At 30.9% G+C, this 13,888-nt stretch overlaps 1 protein-coding gene across 4 annotated transcripts in view; it reads right to left on the bottom strand.

The window, feature by feature from the left end:
* The window catches only part of LOC143068117 (patatin-like phospholipase domain-containing protein 7), a 108,100-nt gene that overhangs the window by 83,995 nt on the left and 10,217 nt on the right, over positions 1–13,888 (bottom strand). For all 4 annotated transcript variants that reach the window (XM_076241915.1, XM_076241916.1, XM_076241918.1 and 1 more), the window contains 4 exons: positions 8,784–8,875; positions 7,499–7,645; positions 6,354–6,513; positions 814–894 (listed from right to left, as the gene is read on the bottom strand). In XM_076241915.1, the coding sequence (XP_076098030.1) occupies positions 814–894; positions 6,354–6,513; positions 7,499–7,645; positions 8,784–8,875 (480 nt within the window). The remainder of the gene's footprint in view (positions 1–813; positions 895–6,353; positions 6,514–7,498; positions 7,646–8,783; positions 8,876–13,888) is intronic.

Genomic DNA, 13,888 nt, shown 5'->3' with positions numbered 1-13,888 from the left:
TACTTACCATTAAGACATCCAGTATACTAAGTAGACTATGAAAACTTTCTCCTGTTGTTATATACTTACCGTTAAGACATCCAGTATACTAAGTAGACTATGAAGACTTTCTTCTGTTGTTACATACTTACAGTTCAGACATCAAGTATACTAAGTAGACTGTGAAGACTTTCTCCTGTTGTTACATACTTACCGTTAAGACATCCAGTATACTAAGTAGACTATGAAGACTTTCTCCTGTTGTTACATACTTACCGTTCAGACATCAAGTATACTAAGTAGACTATGAAGACTTTCTCCTGTTGTTACATACTTACCGTTAAAACATCAAGTATACTAAGTAGACTATGAAAACTTTCTCCTGTTGTTATATACTTACCGTTAAGACATCAAGTATACTAAGTAGACTATGAAGACTTTCTCCTGTTGTTACATACTTACCGTTAAGACATCCAGTATACTAAGTAGACTATGAAGACTCTCTCCTGTTGTTATATACTTACCGTTAAGACATCAAGTATACTAAGTAGACTATGAAGACTTTCTCCTGTTGTTATACACTTACCGTTAAGACATCCAGTATACTAAGTAGACTATGAAAACTTTCTCCTGTTGTTACATACTTACCGTTAAGACATCAAGTATACTAAGTAGACTATGAAGACTTTCTCCTGTTGTTATATACTTACCGTTAAGACATCAAGTATACTAAGTAAATTATGAAGACTTTCTTCTGTTGTTATATACTTACCATTAAGACATCCAGTATACTAAGTAGACTATGAAAACTTTCTCCTGTTGTTACATACTTACCGTTAAGACATCAAGTATACTAAGTAAACTATGAAGACTTTCTCCTGTTGTTACATACTTCACCAGACATTCTGTACTGTCCTGTCATATAAATGATTGAATAATAATATCAAATTCATGATTTTCTTTCACAACTTAAGTGGATTCATTTATTTTCATAGGTACAAATTTTCGTAGATTGAAAAAACTTAAATTTTTTGTAGATATTTAATTTCGTGGCTTTGTCAAAATTTACATCTATTCCTTTGAAAAAATTGTAATTTGTTGAATATATAAATTTTTATGGTTCACCAGTACCAACCAAATCCAGGAAAAATTGGTATTCAACCAATAATAATCCCTTTCATTTAGTCACATGGACTGACATTGAATTGTACTGGTCTTTTAATGATTGTAAGTTTGTATTATTTGTTTATAAGCGATAGATAGATATAGGAAGATGTGGTGTGAGTGCCAATGAGACAACTCTCCATCCAAATAACAATTTATAACAAGAGTGCACACACTGAAATGTCTCGCCTTCTTTACTAATCATTGATATTATGTTGATAGTCCTAAGTATAAAGCTTTATTACAACTGTCACATAAACTTAACATTAACCATACAACAAATATAGTTGACCTATTACTTATAGTTTAAGAAAAATAGACCAAAACACAAAAACTGAACACTGTGCAATGAACCGTGCAATTGAGGTCATGGTCAAATAAAACCTGCGGGACTGACATATAGATCATAGTATATTTCCATACACCAAATATAGTTGACCTTTGGCATATAATATTAGATAAAAAGACCAAAACTTAAAAACTTAACTTTGACCACTGAACCATGAAAATGAGGTCAAGGTCAGATGACATCTGCCCGCTAGACATGTACACCTTACAATCATTCCATACAACAAATATAGTAGACCTATTGCATAAAGTATGAGAAAAACAGACCAAAACACAAAAACTTAACTATAACCACTGAACCATGAAAATGAGGTCAAGGTCAGATGACACCTGCCAGTTGGACATGTACACCTTCCAGTCCTTCCATACACCAAATATACTAGCCCTATTGCTGATAGTATCTGAGATATGGACTTGACCACCAAAACTTAACCTTGTTCACTGATCCATGAAATGAGGTCGAGGTCAAGTGAAAACTGTCTGACGGGCATGAGGACCTTGCAAGGTATGCACATACCAAATATAGTTATCCTATTACTTATAATAAGAGAGAATTCAACATTACAAAAATTCTGAACTTTTATTTCAAGTGGTCACTGAACCATGAAAATGAGGTCAAGGACATTGGACATGTGACTGACGGAAACTTCGTAACATGAGGCATCTATATACAAAGATTGAAGCATCCAGGTCTTTCACCTTCTAAAATATAAACCTTTTAAGAAGTTAGCTAAAGCCGCCGCCGTAGCTGCCGCCGCCGGATCACTATCTCTATGTCGAGCTTTCTGCAACAAAAGTTGCAGGCTCGACAAAAAACCATTATAGGTTTATATAGATAGAATATATATATATATATATATATGAATTCTTTTTTAATCTCAACATTTGAATGTTGCATTCTTTGTAAGGACAAATTATGTCAAATCAGATACAGACATAAGTGCTGCACAAATGCAAGCAGCTGTTCCAAAACTTTACTTTCAAGGCAAGTGCAACAAGTAAATCAGCGAGCTACTGCTCACTGATGATACCCTCGCCGAAATATTTCGGTTAACAGGAGGCATGGGGTAATCGTAATCAGTAATCGTAATCAGCTGTATTCAATTACATTTTACAGTGTAATCCTATGTAATTAGTAATCATGCCATTTCTGATTACAAGTAATCATAATGTAATCGATTACATTGCCAAAAACAGGTGTAATCATGATTACTTTTAGATTACTTTGAGATTACATTCCTATGATTACTTGATGATTACAAATCTTGTATACTGGTATATAGGAAAATAGTTTTTGATAGACAATATGAAAAGGTAGAGCATGAACACACTAGTATTCACTATGATGGGACTTTGTTTAATTTGATAAAAAGTATCATCTATATAACAAGTTTTGTATAACCAAGTGTTTTATTTTGTTAACAGTTTACTAAAGGAATTTGCTTTCCAGTGTCTGTGAGATTGAGCTCTTATGATATAAGAGTATGTCTTAAAAGCATTTTTGTTCATTGATTGAACACTTCTGATATTAACTCCGATTTCATATAAGGTATGCCTAATATTTTTATAAAACTACAATGAAATTCAAAAGCAGAAAACATCAAGTTCCAATTTGACTTTGAGGGTCGACATACATAACTGCATGAGCCCTTTTAATTTAAAATGGAATATAAAATCATATTTCATTTTTGACAATTTTTCATAAATATTATGATATATATGCATTCAAAATTTTCAAACAAGTTATAACAATTAACCACTTATAACTTCATTGATATTGCAATTAAGACAATAAAATTTTAATACCCAAGCTCACCTATTGTTTGTTAAAAAAATGGAAGAGGTAATTAACACCTGTAAAACATTTATGGATGTGTCAATTATGTCCTCACAGATAATAAAACTATACTTAATTGATTTTTCATTATTTGTCCAGGTTTTTTGTAAATTGGGCAGTTGGTTAAAATTTGTAGAAAAAAGTTATATCTTTTAAATACATGACATAGAGAGGACACTTGTCTTTAGCTATGTTATCAAATTACACATGTTACACTGTACTTGTGTTAATTCTTTTAAATAAGATTAATAAATTATGGCTTTAAAAAAATCACCAAAATTAGCTTTTTCCTGAATATAACCAGATGCTCCGCAGGGCGTAGCTTTATACGACCGCAGAGGTTGAACCCTGAACGGTTAGGGCAAGTATGGACACAATATTCAAGCTGGATTCAGCTCTAAATTTGGATTGTGATTAAATAGTTGACACAGCATAGGTTTCTGACACAGAATGAATGTGTTCTAATGAACTTAAAATTTTTGTTTCTCTTAGAGCAATTCACTATGCTGTTGAATATTAATCCTCTCAAAAAAATGTTTGAAGAAATTTTCTTTTTTATTTATGAAATTTCAAATGAGAAAAATTGAACCCAATTTTTTTAATCACATCCCCCTTTCCCTTATTCCAAAACTAATCTCAATTAAAATTTCTAATGGAGTTTGCAACAATAACTACTCATTTAAATACATCATAAAATATTAAGATGTAAAAAAACTGCTTGTTATCACTGAATGGTAAAGATTATTTTAATTTATCAGTTGGTAGTAAAAAGTGAATATACATTGTATATTGTATATAACAAAGATTTAAGTTGATTCTGGACAAAGAAAGATAACTCCAATTAAAAAAAAATCTTGCTATTGCACAATATTTTGCAATTAGATATTTCTTGCTTACTATTCTGGACAAAGAAAGATAACTCTAATTAAATTTTTTTTTGATATTTCACAATATTGTGCAATTAGATATTTCTTGCCATTGCGCAATACTGTGCAATTGAAAAGACTTGCTATTGCACAATACTTAATATAATAATTTTAGATCCTGATTTGGACCAACTTGAAAACTGGGCCCATAATAAAAAATCTAAGTACATTTTTGAATTCAGCATATCAAAGAACTTCAAGATTTCAATTTTTGTTAAAATCAGACTAAGTTTAATTTTGGACCCTTTGGACTTTAGTGTAGACCAATTTGAAAACAGGACCAAAAATGAAGAATCTACATACACAGTTAGATTTGGTATATCAAAGAACCCCATTTATTCAATTTTTGATGAAATCAAACAAAGTTTAATTTTGGACCCCGATTTGGACCAACTTGAAAACTGGGCCAATAATCAAGAATCTAAGTACATTTTTAGATTCAGCATATCAAAGAACCTAACTGATTCATTTTTTTGTCAAAATCAAACTAAGTTTAATTTTGGACCCTTTGGACCTTAATGTAGACCAATTTGAAAACGGGACCAAAAGTTAAGAATCTACATACACAGTCATGACAGTTAGATTCAGCATATCAAAGAACCCCAATTATTCAATTTTGATGAAATCAAACAAAAGTTTAATTTTGGACCCTTTGGGCCCCTTATTATGTTGGGACCAAAACTCCCAAAATCAAACCCAACCTTTCTTTTATGGTCATAAACCTTGTGTTTAAATTTCATAGATTTCTATTTACTTATACTAACGTTATGGTGCGAAAACCAAGAAAAATGCTTATTTGGGTCCCTTTTTGGCCCCTAATTCCTAAACTGTTGGGACCTAAACTCCCAAAATCAATACCAACCTTCCTTTTGTAGTCATTAACATTGTGTTTAAATTTCATTGATTTCTATTTACTAAACTAATGTTATTGTGCGAAAACCAAGAATAATGCTTATTTGGGCCCTTTTTTGGCCCCTAATTCCTAAACTGTTGAGACCAAAACTCCCAAAATCAATCCCAACCGTTCTTTTGTGGTCATAAACCTTGTGTCAAAATTTCATAGATTTCTATTAACTTAAACTAAAGTTATAGTGCGAAAACCAAGAAAATGCTTATTTGGGCCCTTTTTGGCCCCTAATTCCTAAAATGTTGGGACCAAAACTCCCAAAATCAATACCAACCTTCCTTTTGTGGTCATAAACCTTGTGTTAAAATTTCATAGATTTCCATTCACTTTTACTAAAGTTAGAGTGCGAAAACTAAAAGTATTCGGACGCCGGACGACGACGACGACGACGACGACGACGACGACGACGCCGACGCCAACGTGATAGCAATATACGACGAAAATTTTTTCAAAATTTGCGGTCGTATAAAAAGTTATGAGAAATTCTTGAATATTGCAATATACAATGTAATCATAAGTAATCACAAGTAATCATGATTACTTTAAAGAAAAGTAATCTAATGTAATCAATTACATTTGAAATAAGGTGTAATTGTAATGTAATCGATTACATTTTATAAGCAAAGTAAATGTAATTTAATCGATTACATTTTAAAGTAATCGACCTCATCCCTGGTTAACAGGAAGTTGTTGAGTGATGAATCTGAAAACGCATCATACGGTATAGCTGACTTATATAAAGCCTGAAACCAAATTTCAGAAATCCTTGTATTGTAGTTCCTGAGAAAAATGTAACGAAAATTTTCAACTTAGCTATAATGTGTAAAATGATACAAGTGTTGGATAAACTGAAAGTTGTTGAGTGATGACTCTGAAAACGCATCACAGGGTATAACTGACTTATATAAACCCTGAAACCAAATTTTAGAAATCCTTGTCCAGTAGTATCTCAAAAAATGTGACGAAAATATTCATGGGACGGATGGACTGACGGATGGACAGACAGAGGAAAAACAGTATCTTTTTTTAAAGCTGGGGTATAATTATATTATACATAATAAATTTCATTCATCATTTCTCATCTTATTTTTTCATGCATACTTCTGGTAAATCTTGACATGTAAAAAAAAATACTTTAAGAAGCATATGGTGCACAAAGAAATTGCACAATTTGTATCTTTTATATTTTTACCTGTTCTTTGATTGTAACTTTGAGCTTTCCACTCTGTACAACATAAATACTATCATCTTGGTCCCCAATCCTAAATAAATAAGACCCAGCGGATATGTTCTTTGTTTCCATGTGTTTTACCAACTCCAGAAATAACGGCTTTTCAAAATGTCCAAATACTCTGTAAATGAAGAAATAAACAATAGTGAATAACGAGCCATAACATCATTTCAACATTAGTTATAAAGTTACGTTTCCTATCTTCATTTTGCTAATCATACTTAGATAAACAAGAACAACATGATGCAATAAATAAGGGTTTATGTCAAAATAAGAAGATGTGGTACGATTGTCAATGAGACAAATCCTAACCAGATACTAAATAAAGAAAATGTTAGCAACTATATTTCACCATATAGCCTTCAACAATAAGCAGAACCCATACTGCTTAGCAAGCTAAAAAAAAGGTTTGGAAATGAATTTTAAGCAAGTTCGGCTCCTTTAAGCTTTAAGAAATGTGTAGCCTCTAATGCAATAAAATGTATAATAAATTTTAAAAAAATGTATTCAAACAACTATTTTTACTGTGGACAAAAAGAACTCCTTAGAAACTATGTAACAAACCTGCATGGTGATATTAGGGCCTGTATCTGATTGTTTAACCTATGAAGGGCTAAAATTAAATATTCAAAGAGATAAAAGTCATTGTCATCCTAAAAAATATTATCATTTGATTTGTCAATTAGGTCTGTTTTGCTTGAGTTTTACATGTATTGTATAATCTTTAATTTAGCCATTGAAAACCTTTTTCAGTTATGACAAAAAAACTATTAACCTGTAGAGAAAGCTATCAACTTAGTTTTAATGACAGAATGGGCAGATATGTTTCTGTATTTCTATCAGTAAATCAATATTTTTTTGTTATATACACATTTGATGTTATCAGTTTGGACAAAATGACCAAAAACTATATAATTTTTGTACATTTCAATGATGGTCAGGATGACTTAGTGCTGTTTAGTATAGTTTTATTGTATAGTTTAACGTCTCATGTGCAGGTGATAATGACTGTTATAATGAATCCTCACAATAAATGAAATAAAATTATATTGTAATGCTTTTTTTTTTAATATTGGCATTTTACTATTAGAAATCTTGGTATTTACCTTGTACTTCTAAGCATGTATAAAACTTCTGGAGGAAGTCTGTGGTCTGATTCGTCAATCTCTGATGAATCTGTTTCTAGGAAAGACTGCGGTGGTTCTTTATGTCTCAGCTGGGGTAAAGCTGAATGTCTTCTCATTTGTAATAACCTTCAAACAAAATTATATTTACATAGTTATACTGAATTATGTAAACTTAGCTTGTACTTAAACATGTATTATAGCATGTCACAAATAATCATAGGACAAAAATCAGTTCCCACTACAAAAAATTGTCCAAACATTTCAACTAACCGGTAAAATCAAGTAACTTTATGAATGACTTTGATAAAATAGATACCCTATGATGTAGAAATGTCTGAAGTTTAATTGGTTTTTTTTTTTCCCATAATTTGTATGAGGTTTGTTTTCATAATTTAATGAAGAACTATATTTGGAGTCGCCTGACAATTTCATCCTTGTTGATTTATTTGTAGATCTTGTCTTGCTGATCACTTTTGCTATTTAAAGTGTCTATATATATATTACAAGTACACACCCGTGATATCGCGGGTCCGTGACTGAATTAAAGTATATAACTATGCCTAAGCCTTATTTTAGTAATTGGTATTGACATCTGATAAAGTTATGTCGATTATAAGATACACAGTTTTCTCTGCTTTCAAATCTTTCTGTTTGAACCCGTCGACCTGGAACCTATCAATTATTCGAAATATTGATTATTTGGAAAACAAAAGGTCCAGGCTATCCAGGAATGGGGTATTTTTTAATCAACAGCATTGTCCTATATTAGTTATCTTAGAAAGTCTTGCTGATTGCTGAATAAAGCTACAATAGGGAACAATCTGACAATGATTGAATTTAGTAGTGTCAGCCCTTTGATTATGACCCGTGTATATAGCAAAATCCTAAATACACCGTTTGGTGGTGCGCCTGTCAAATGCGGAACGTACAGATAAGGTAATAGCTAACAGGTGAATATACTATTGATATCGGTATCGGATTAGACCCGGAACTTGTTAATTATTGGCAATATTAATTATGTGGAAAACAAAAGGGTCTAGAGTGGTGTAATTTTTAATCACCATTGTCCTATATTAGTTACATATAGAGTTTGATTTGTCGTTTTTACCCGATGACGGCTGACAAATTGGACCTCGTAATTTTAGTATTATAGTTTTCAAGATATAGTCAAGTGTTATGCAATGGTAGAACCTATTTATATACCTGAAATGAAATACAATTGTCAAAATATAAGCCATTTATATATAATTAGATTTAAACTTACTTTTTTGCCAGTTTTAAAACAAGCTGTTTATTCTTTATCTTTCCTCTTCCTTGTGGTAAAGAACCAACTGTGTTTTTGGTAAAACTTTTAACCTGTAAAAGAAATTAAGTTTTATTTTCAACCAGAAAATCTTGGTTTTAGGAATTATATAATGAACAACTGTCTTTAATAAACTGTTATCACAGAGATATGTCTCGCCTATTTGTAATTTTGATTGTGCAAATGTTGAAATCATAATAGCAATATACTTTAACATCTTACACAAGTTATGCAAGTATTCAATGAACTATGACAGAGTTAAATGGCTCAACAATGTCTATGTAAATGAGATATGCCAATGCTAATACAAATGCATACCAAATATCATTGATTTATTATAAATTGTTCCCAAACCTAAATACAAACATTAACTTGTACACTATGTAAAAGTTTCAAAGTCAATGAACCATGAAGAGGGGATGGGGCTATATAATCTCCATGGAAACAACACTTGCAAATGCCAATAAATTTGCATACCAAATGTCATTGACTTAACATTAGCAGTTCATCTTAAACTGATCTAATCACAAACTAATACATGTAAACTAAGATAAGTTTCAAAGTCATTAGACTGTGACTGAGGGGCGAGGTGAAATATTCTCCATGGAAATGAGATGTGCCAATGCTTATACAACTGAATACCAATTAACATTTGCCTACCACTAATGGTTTCCCCTGAACTGACCTAATCACAAACTAATACATGATAACTTAGAAAAAATTTCAAAGTCAATAGACCATGACTAAGGAGGCGGAGCCAAATTATCTCCATGAAAATGAGATATGCCAATGCTTATACAACTGCATACCAAATATCATTGACCTACCACTTGTGGTTCCCATAAACTGACCTAATCACAAACTAATTCATGTAAAATAAGCAAAAGTTTCCAAATCAATACACCATGACTGAGGGGACAGGGCCAAATAATCTCCATGGAAATGAGATGTGCCAATACTTATACAACTGCATAACAAATATGATTGACCTACCACTTGTGGTTCACCATAAACTAGACCTTATCACAAACTTATACATTGTTGACGCCGCCGACGCCAGAAACAGCATACCTATGTCTCCCTTTTTGACACCGTCAAGGCAAGACAAAAAGCAACAACTTCAACAACCATTCGACTGCAGAATTGTGCCATTGTAGAAAATAACACTTTGTTTATTTATAAATAGATCTTGTCTCAATGATCATTTTTGTTGTTTTTAGTTTTGATATTTTTCAAGGTAATAGGCAAAAATGGAGAAAAAAATCGTAAAATTTGTCATTTAAGGCAATAACTCCTGTTAGAAGTCTTCAGACAATTTAGTTGTTATAATGTACTTTTATCTATAATGGTTTACTTTAGAAACTGTATCTTGGATGGGGAGTTATCTCACTGGCACTAGTACCACATCTTCTTATCTCTATGCATTTTGACCCTGTTAGATTTCCTCTATACATGTAGTAGTTTTCAAAATATCAGAATAAACTTTTATGTTACCTCTATGTTCCTTCTTTAGCCATATTGACTATCTTAGTTGGCAAAAATGGGGGAGGAGGGTTCATCAGACACATTTTTAAAACAAAATACCCGAATGATGTGTTTGGTAAAATTTGGTTGATAGCAGCCTAGTTTTTTCAGAGAAGATTTTTGTAAAAGTTAATGGATGACAACATTGTTAAGACAGGTGAGCTATATCACCATACAAATCCTTGGTATTAACCATTTGTATTTGACAGTGGCATATAAATATATTTGTTTAAACGGTGTAGATCCTTGTCACCAGTAAGTATGTCTTTGCTACTGTCAAATCTGCCTTATTTTCATGGCAACTTTTTAGTACTAATATTCCTTTTACAGAAGATGAAACACAAGACAACTACACACCATTATCATTGATCAATACAACTCCTGAAAGACTGTCACTTGTATGAAATAAGAACCTCATGTGGTCTTTTCTGGATAGTTGTCTCATCGGAAATCATATCACATCTTCATATTCTTATAGTTCAAAGTTTGGAAATTCATATGGCTAATTTAAATCATTTATCTTATTTTCCTTTTTCATACAACATCTTGTGTAAAAAGTTATCATGTTTTTTTTTTTCTTCTATGTATTATGCTTTATTCTCAGAATATAAGAATAAAAGATGTATAAAAAATCTAAAAAGATGAACTTCAAACTAGTAATTCATATCAAATACCAAAATGTTTAAAAAATTAAGCAATAGATGAACCATACCAAGTTTAAATTTTTAAGTTAAACAGAATCACAAACTTAGCCTCCCTAGTATATCAACTACTTATAATACCTATGTATTTATTTTAAAAGTCTTTCATAAAAACGATTATTTGATTAATCGATTAACTTAATGCTCAAAAGTTAACTCGGGTACCCTCAATTGTATTGTAATTCTTTTAAATGAATTAATATGAATTGACCCCATTAGATACATTCTATTTAATGATTTGTATACATAAGATTGCACTGCAACTGTTTTCAATATATATTGCTTGTTCCTTTGATAGTCTCAGCTGCATATTAAAAAAGATTTCTAATTTTGATTGTGAAAAGTTACTACAGAAAATTATAATTAATAGTAATGCTGAAACAGATAGCATATGTTTACTTCCTTGTACAAATAATAAATTGTATTTCTGTATAAAAAAAAATCGTTTCTATTTGCAGCAAAAATTTATGCAGGATGTCAAAATTCTCACATACTAACTTATGTTGTATTCAAGCAACCATGTTTGGTTAAAATATGTAATGTCTTCAAAACATACAAGTGTATCACTTTTGTGGCATTTAAGTTTCAATTTGATCTTTTCATTTTGTTCATCTAAATACACATTAGGAACAATGATTATTGAATCACTAAAAGATGGAATTCAATTAAAAACTTTATAAAGATTTTGTAAGTCTAAAGTCATATCATGGAAGTATTATATCAATATAATACTTCCATGGTCATACGAATTAAAGGTAAAACACTTCAAACTCATGCTGCTTCTTGTTTAGGTGTGTTCCCATTTCGCCTTAGTTGTGAATTCCAGGTAAAAAAGGTAAAAAAAATACTAAGGCGATATGGGAATTGTACTAAGGCGAAATGTGAATTAGATGAAAAAATTAAATATACAAGTTAAACCTCTGTGTTTTTATAACAATATAAACAACATGTAATTAGGGATATTTTTTTCTCTTGGATTACCATTTTAATATTTATTTTAAAAAATACATTTTTTATGATTTAAAAAATTGTGAAATCAAAACAAATTCTACAATAAAACATTAGTCAGTAGGAAAGTTTTTTTTCTCCCTTTATTTCATAAAAGTTTCAGTTGTATGAATTTTATGCAATTAGAAATTTCTTAATAATTCGATTATCCTTCCCATCTCTTGGAAGTCTCATTCATCGTCAATTTATGATGAATAAATAACAAAACTCAGAGATGCACCATGGGATGCACAGACCCTGGAGACTGCCCCAAAACTGCCTACATTCGAAAGTAAGGATGCCCAGACCCTGGAGACTGCCCCAAAACTGCCTACATTCGAAAGTAAGAGATCAGCACTCTTTCATGTATTTGTTGGCACCGCCATGATTCCATTGGTGTATTCTTTGCCTTGACAGCGAGATGCTTACACTTATATAAGATTCTTCAATCTCCTGAAAAACATCACCAACCAACATATTAACCTCAACTTTCAGCCAGACAAAGTTAGCCTCGACTTTGAATGTGCATCAAGAAATGCAGTATCTCATGTCTTTCCAAACGCAGAACTCAAAGGTTGTTTGTTCCACTACACAAAAGCAATTTTGAAATAATTCTTAAGTTTTATGTTTTAGTGCTTAATCTCATGGTATTATTTATAACTTGTGCTTTGAATTCAGTGCTGATTCAGAAATAAAATATTTGTTATGATAGTTTGATATTTGTCTTTATTTATTTATTAAAATATGAAATATCCATAGCCAATTTATCATCTCTAAAAAGACTTTATTTACAAAATATAACACATGAGTAAAAAAAAAATACAATTTCAGAAAAAGAAGAGCAACTATAAAAAAAAAAAAAAAGTGGGACACATAAAAAAAAAAATAAATAAAAAGTGGGACACAAATTTTTTTTTATCTTCTTTTAAATAGTATTTCAAATATCAACTGATTGCAATAAAAACAAAACATAACTTAATTACATTGTTTATATAGAAGCTCCCATTTCGCCTTAGTTAATTCTTGTGTACCTGAACATTTATACTAAGGCAAACTGGGATTAATTTTATATAATAATTTTGACAGCTAAGGCGAAATGAGAATAAGCCCTTGTTTATATCTTCTCTTTCCTATATATCATACCTCTTAGGCACCATTAGGAATTACATTAGGAATTACAATAATAAACACTTTTTATTTATTTTTACTGGTAAAACAAGGGGGATGTTAATCACAACTCAAAGGGTGCATGTGGAATCTGTTTAATTGGATATTATTTTTTTCTGTTAATGATTAAAAAGTGAATGTAATCTTTTGAAGGGTAAATAAAAGGAGTTTGGATGTTCAGTTCATTGATACAGCAATTCAAAACTGTGATTCATAAAGTAAGTTACATTTTGTAGTTCTGTTATCCACTTTAAATCTTGTAAACTATAAAGCAATGTTAATATGTAAAGAACTTTTTCTGAGATCTGATGAGCACAATTAAATTGTACCCTGCCATTATCTAAACTTAAGCGTGGATATCCACTCATTGTTTAGAGGCAAATGGTGACCTCATTTTGTTCATCTTTAGCTCCTGAAAGTTGTTTATTTGTCTGTTGCACTGGTATTTCAGACATTTTTTAATTCATTGTAGTTATATCATAAAGATCTTAAATTATTTGCAAAAGTATTTCAATTATTAAAAACTTTGTTTTGGTCTTATCTATAAACTTTCTCCTGTTAACTGTTATGACATTGAGTACGTTTTTCATACTATATATTACTAGATAAAGTTTATATATGTATATTTATCTATAAACAGATTTACATGCAAAATTCTTTTTTTATCCAACCTATAAAATCCAGGTT

Source organism: Mytilus galloprovincialis, chromosome 3, assembly GCF_965363235.1.
Source record: "Mytilus galloprovincialis chromosome 3, xbMytGall1.hap1.1, whole genome shotgun sequence".
NCBI lineage: Eukaryota > Metazoa > Mollusca > Bivalvia > Mytilida > Mytilidae > Mytilus > Mytilus galloprovincialis.
This window is presented reverse-complemented; position numbering and strand designations above follow the sequence as displayed.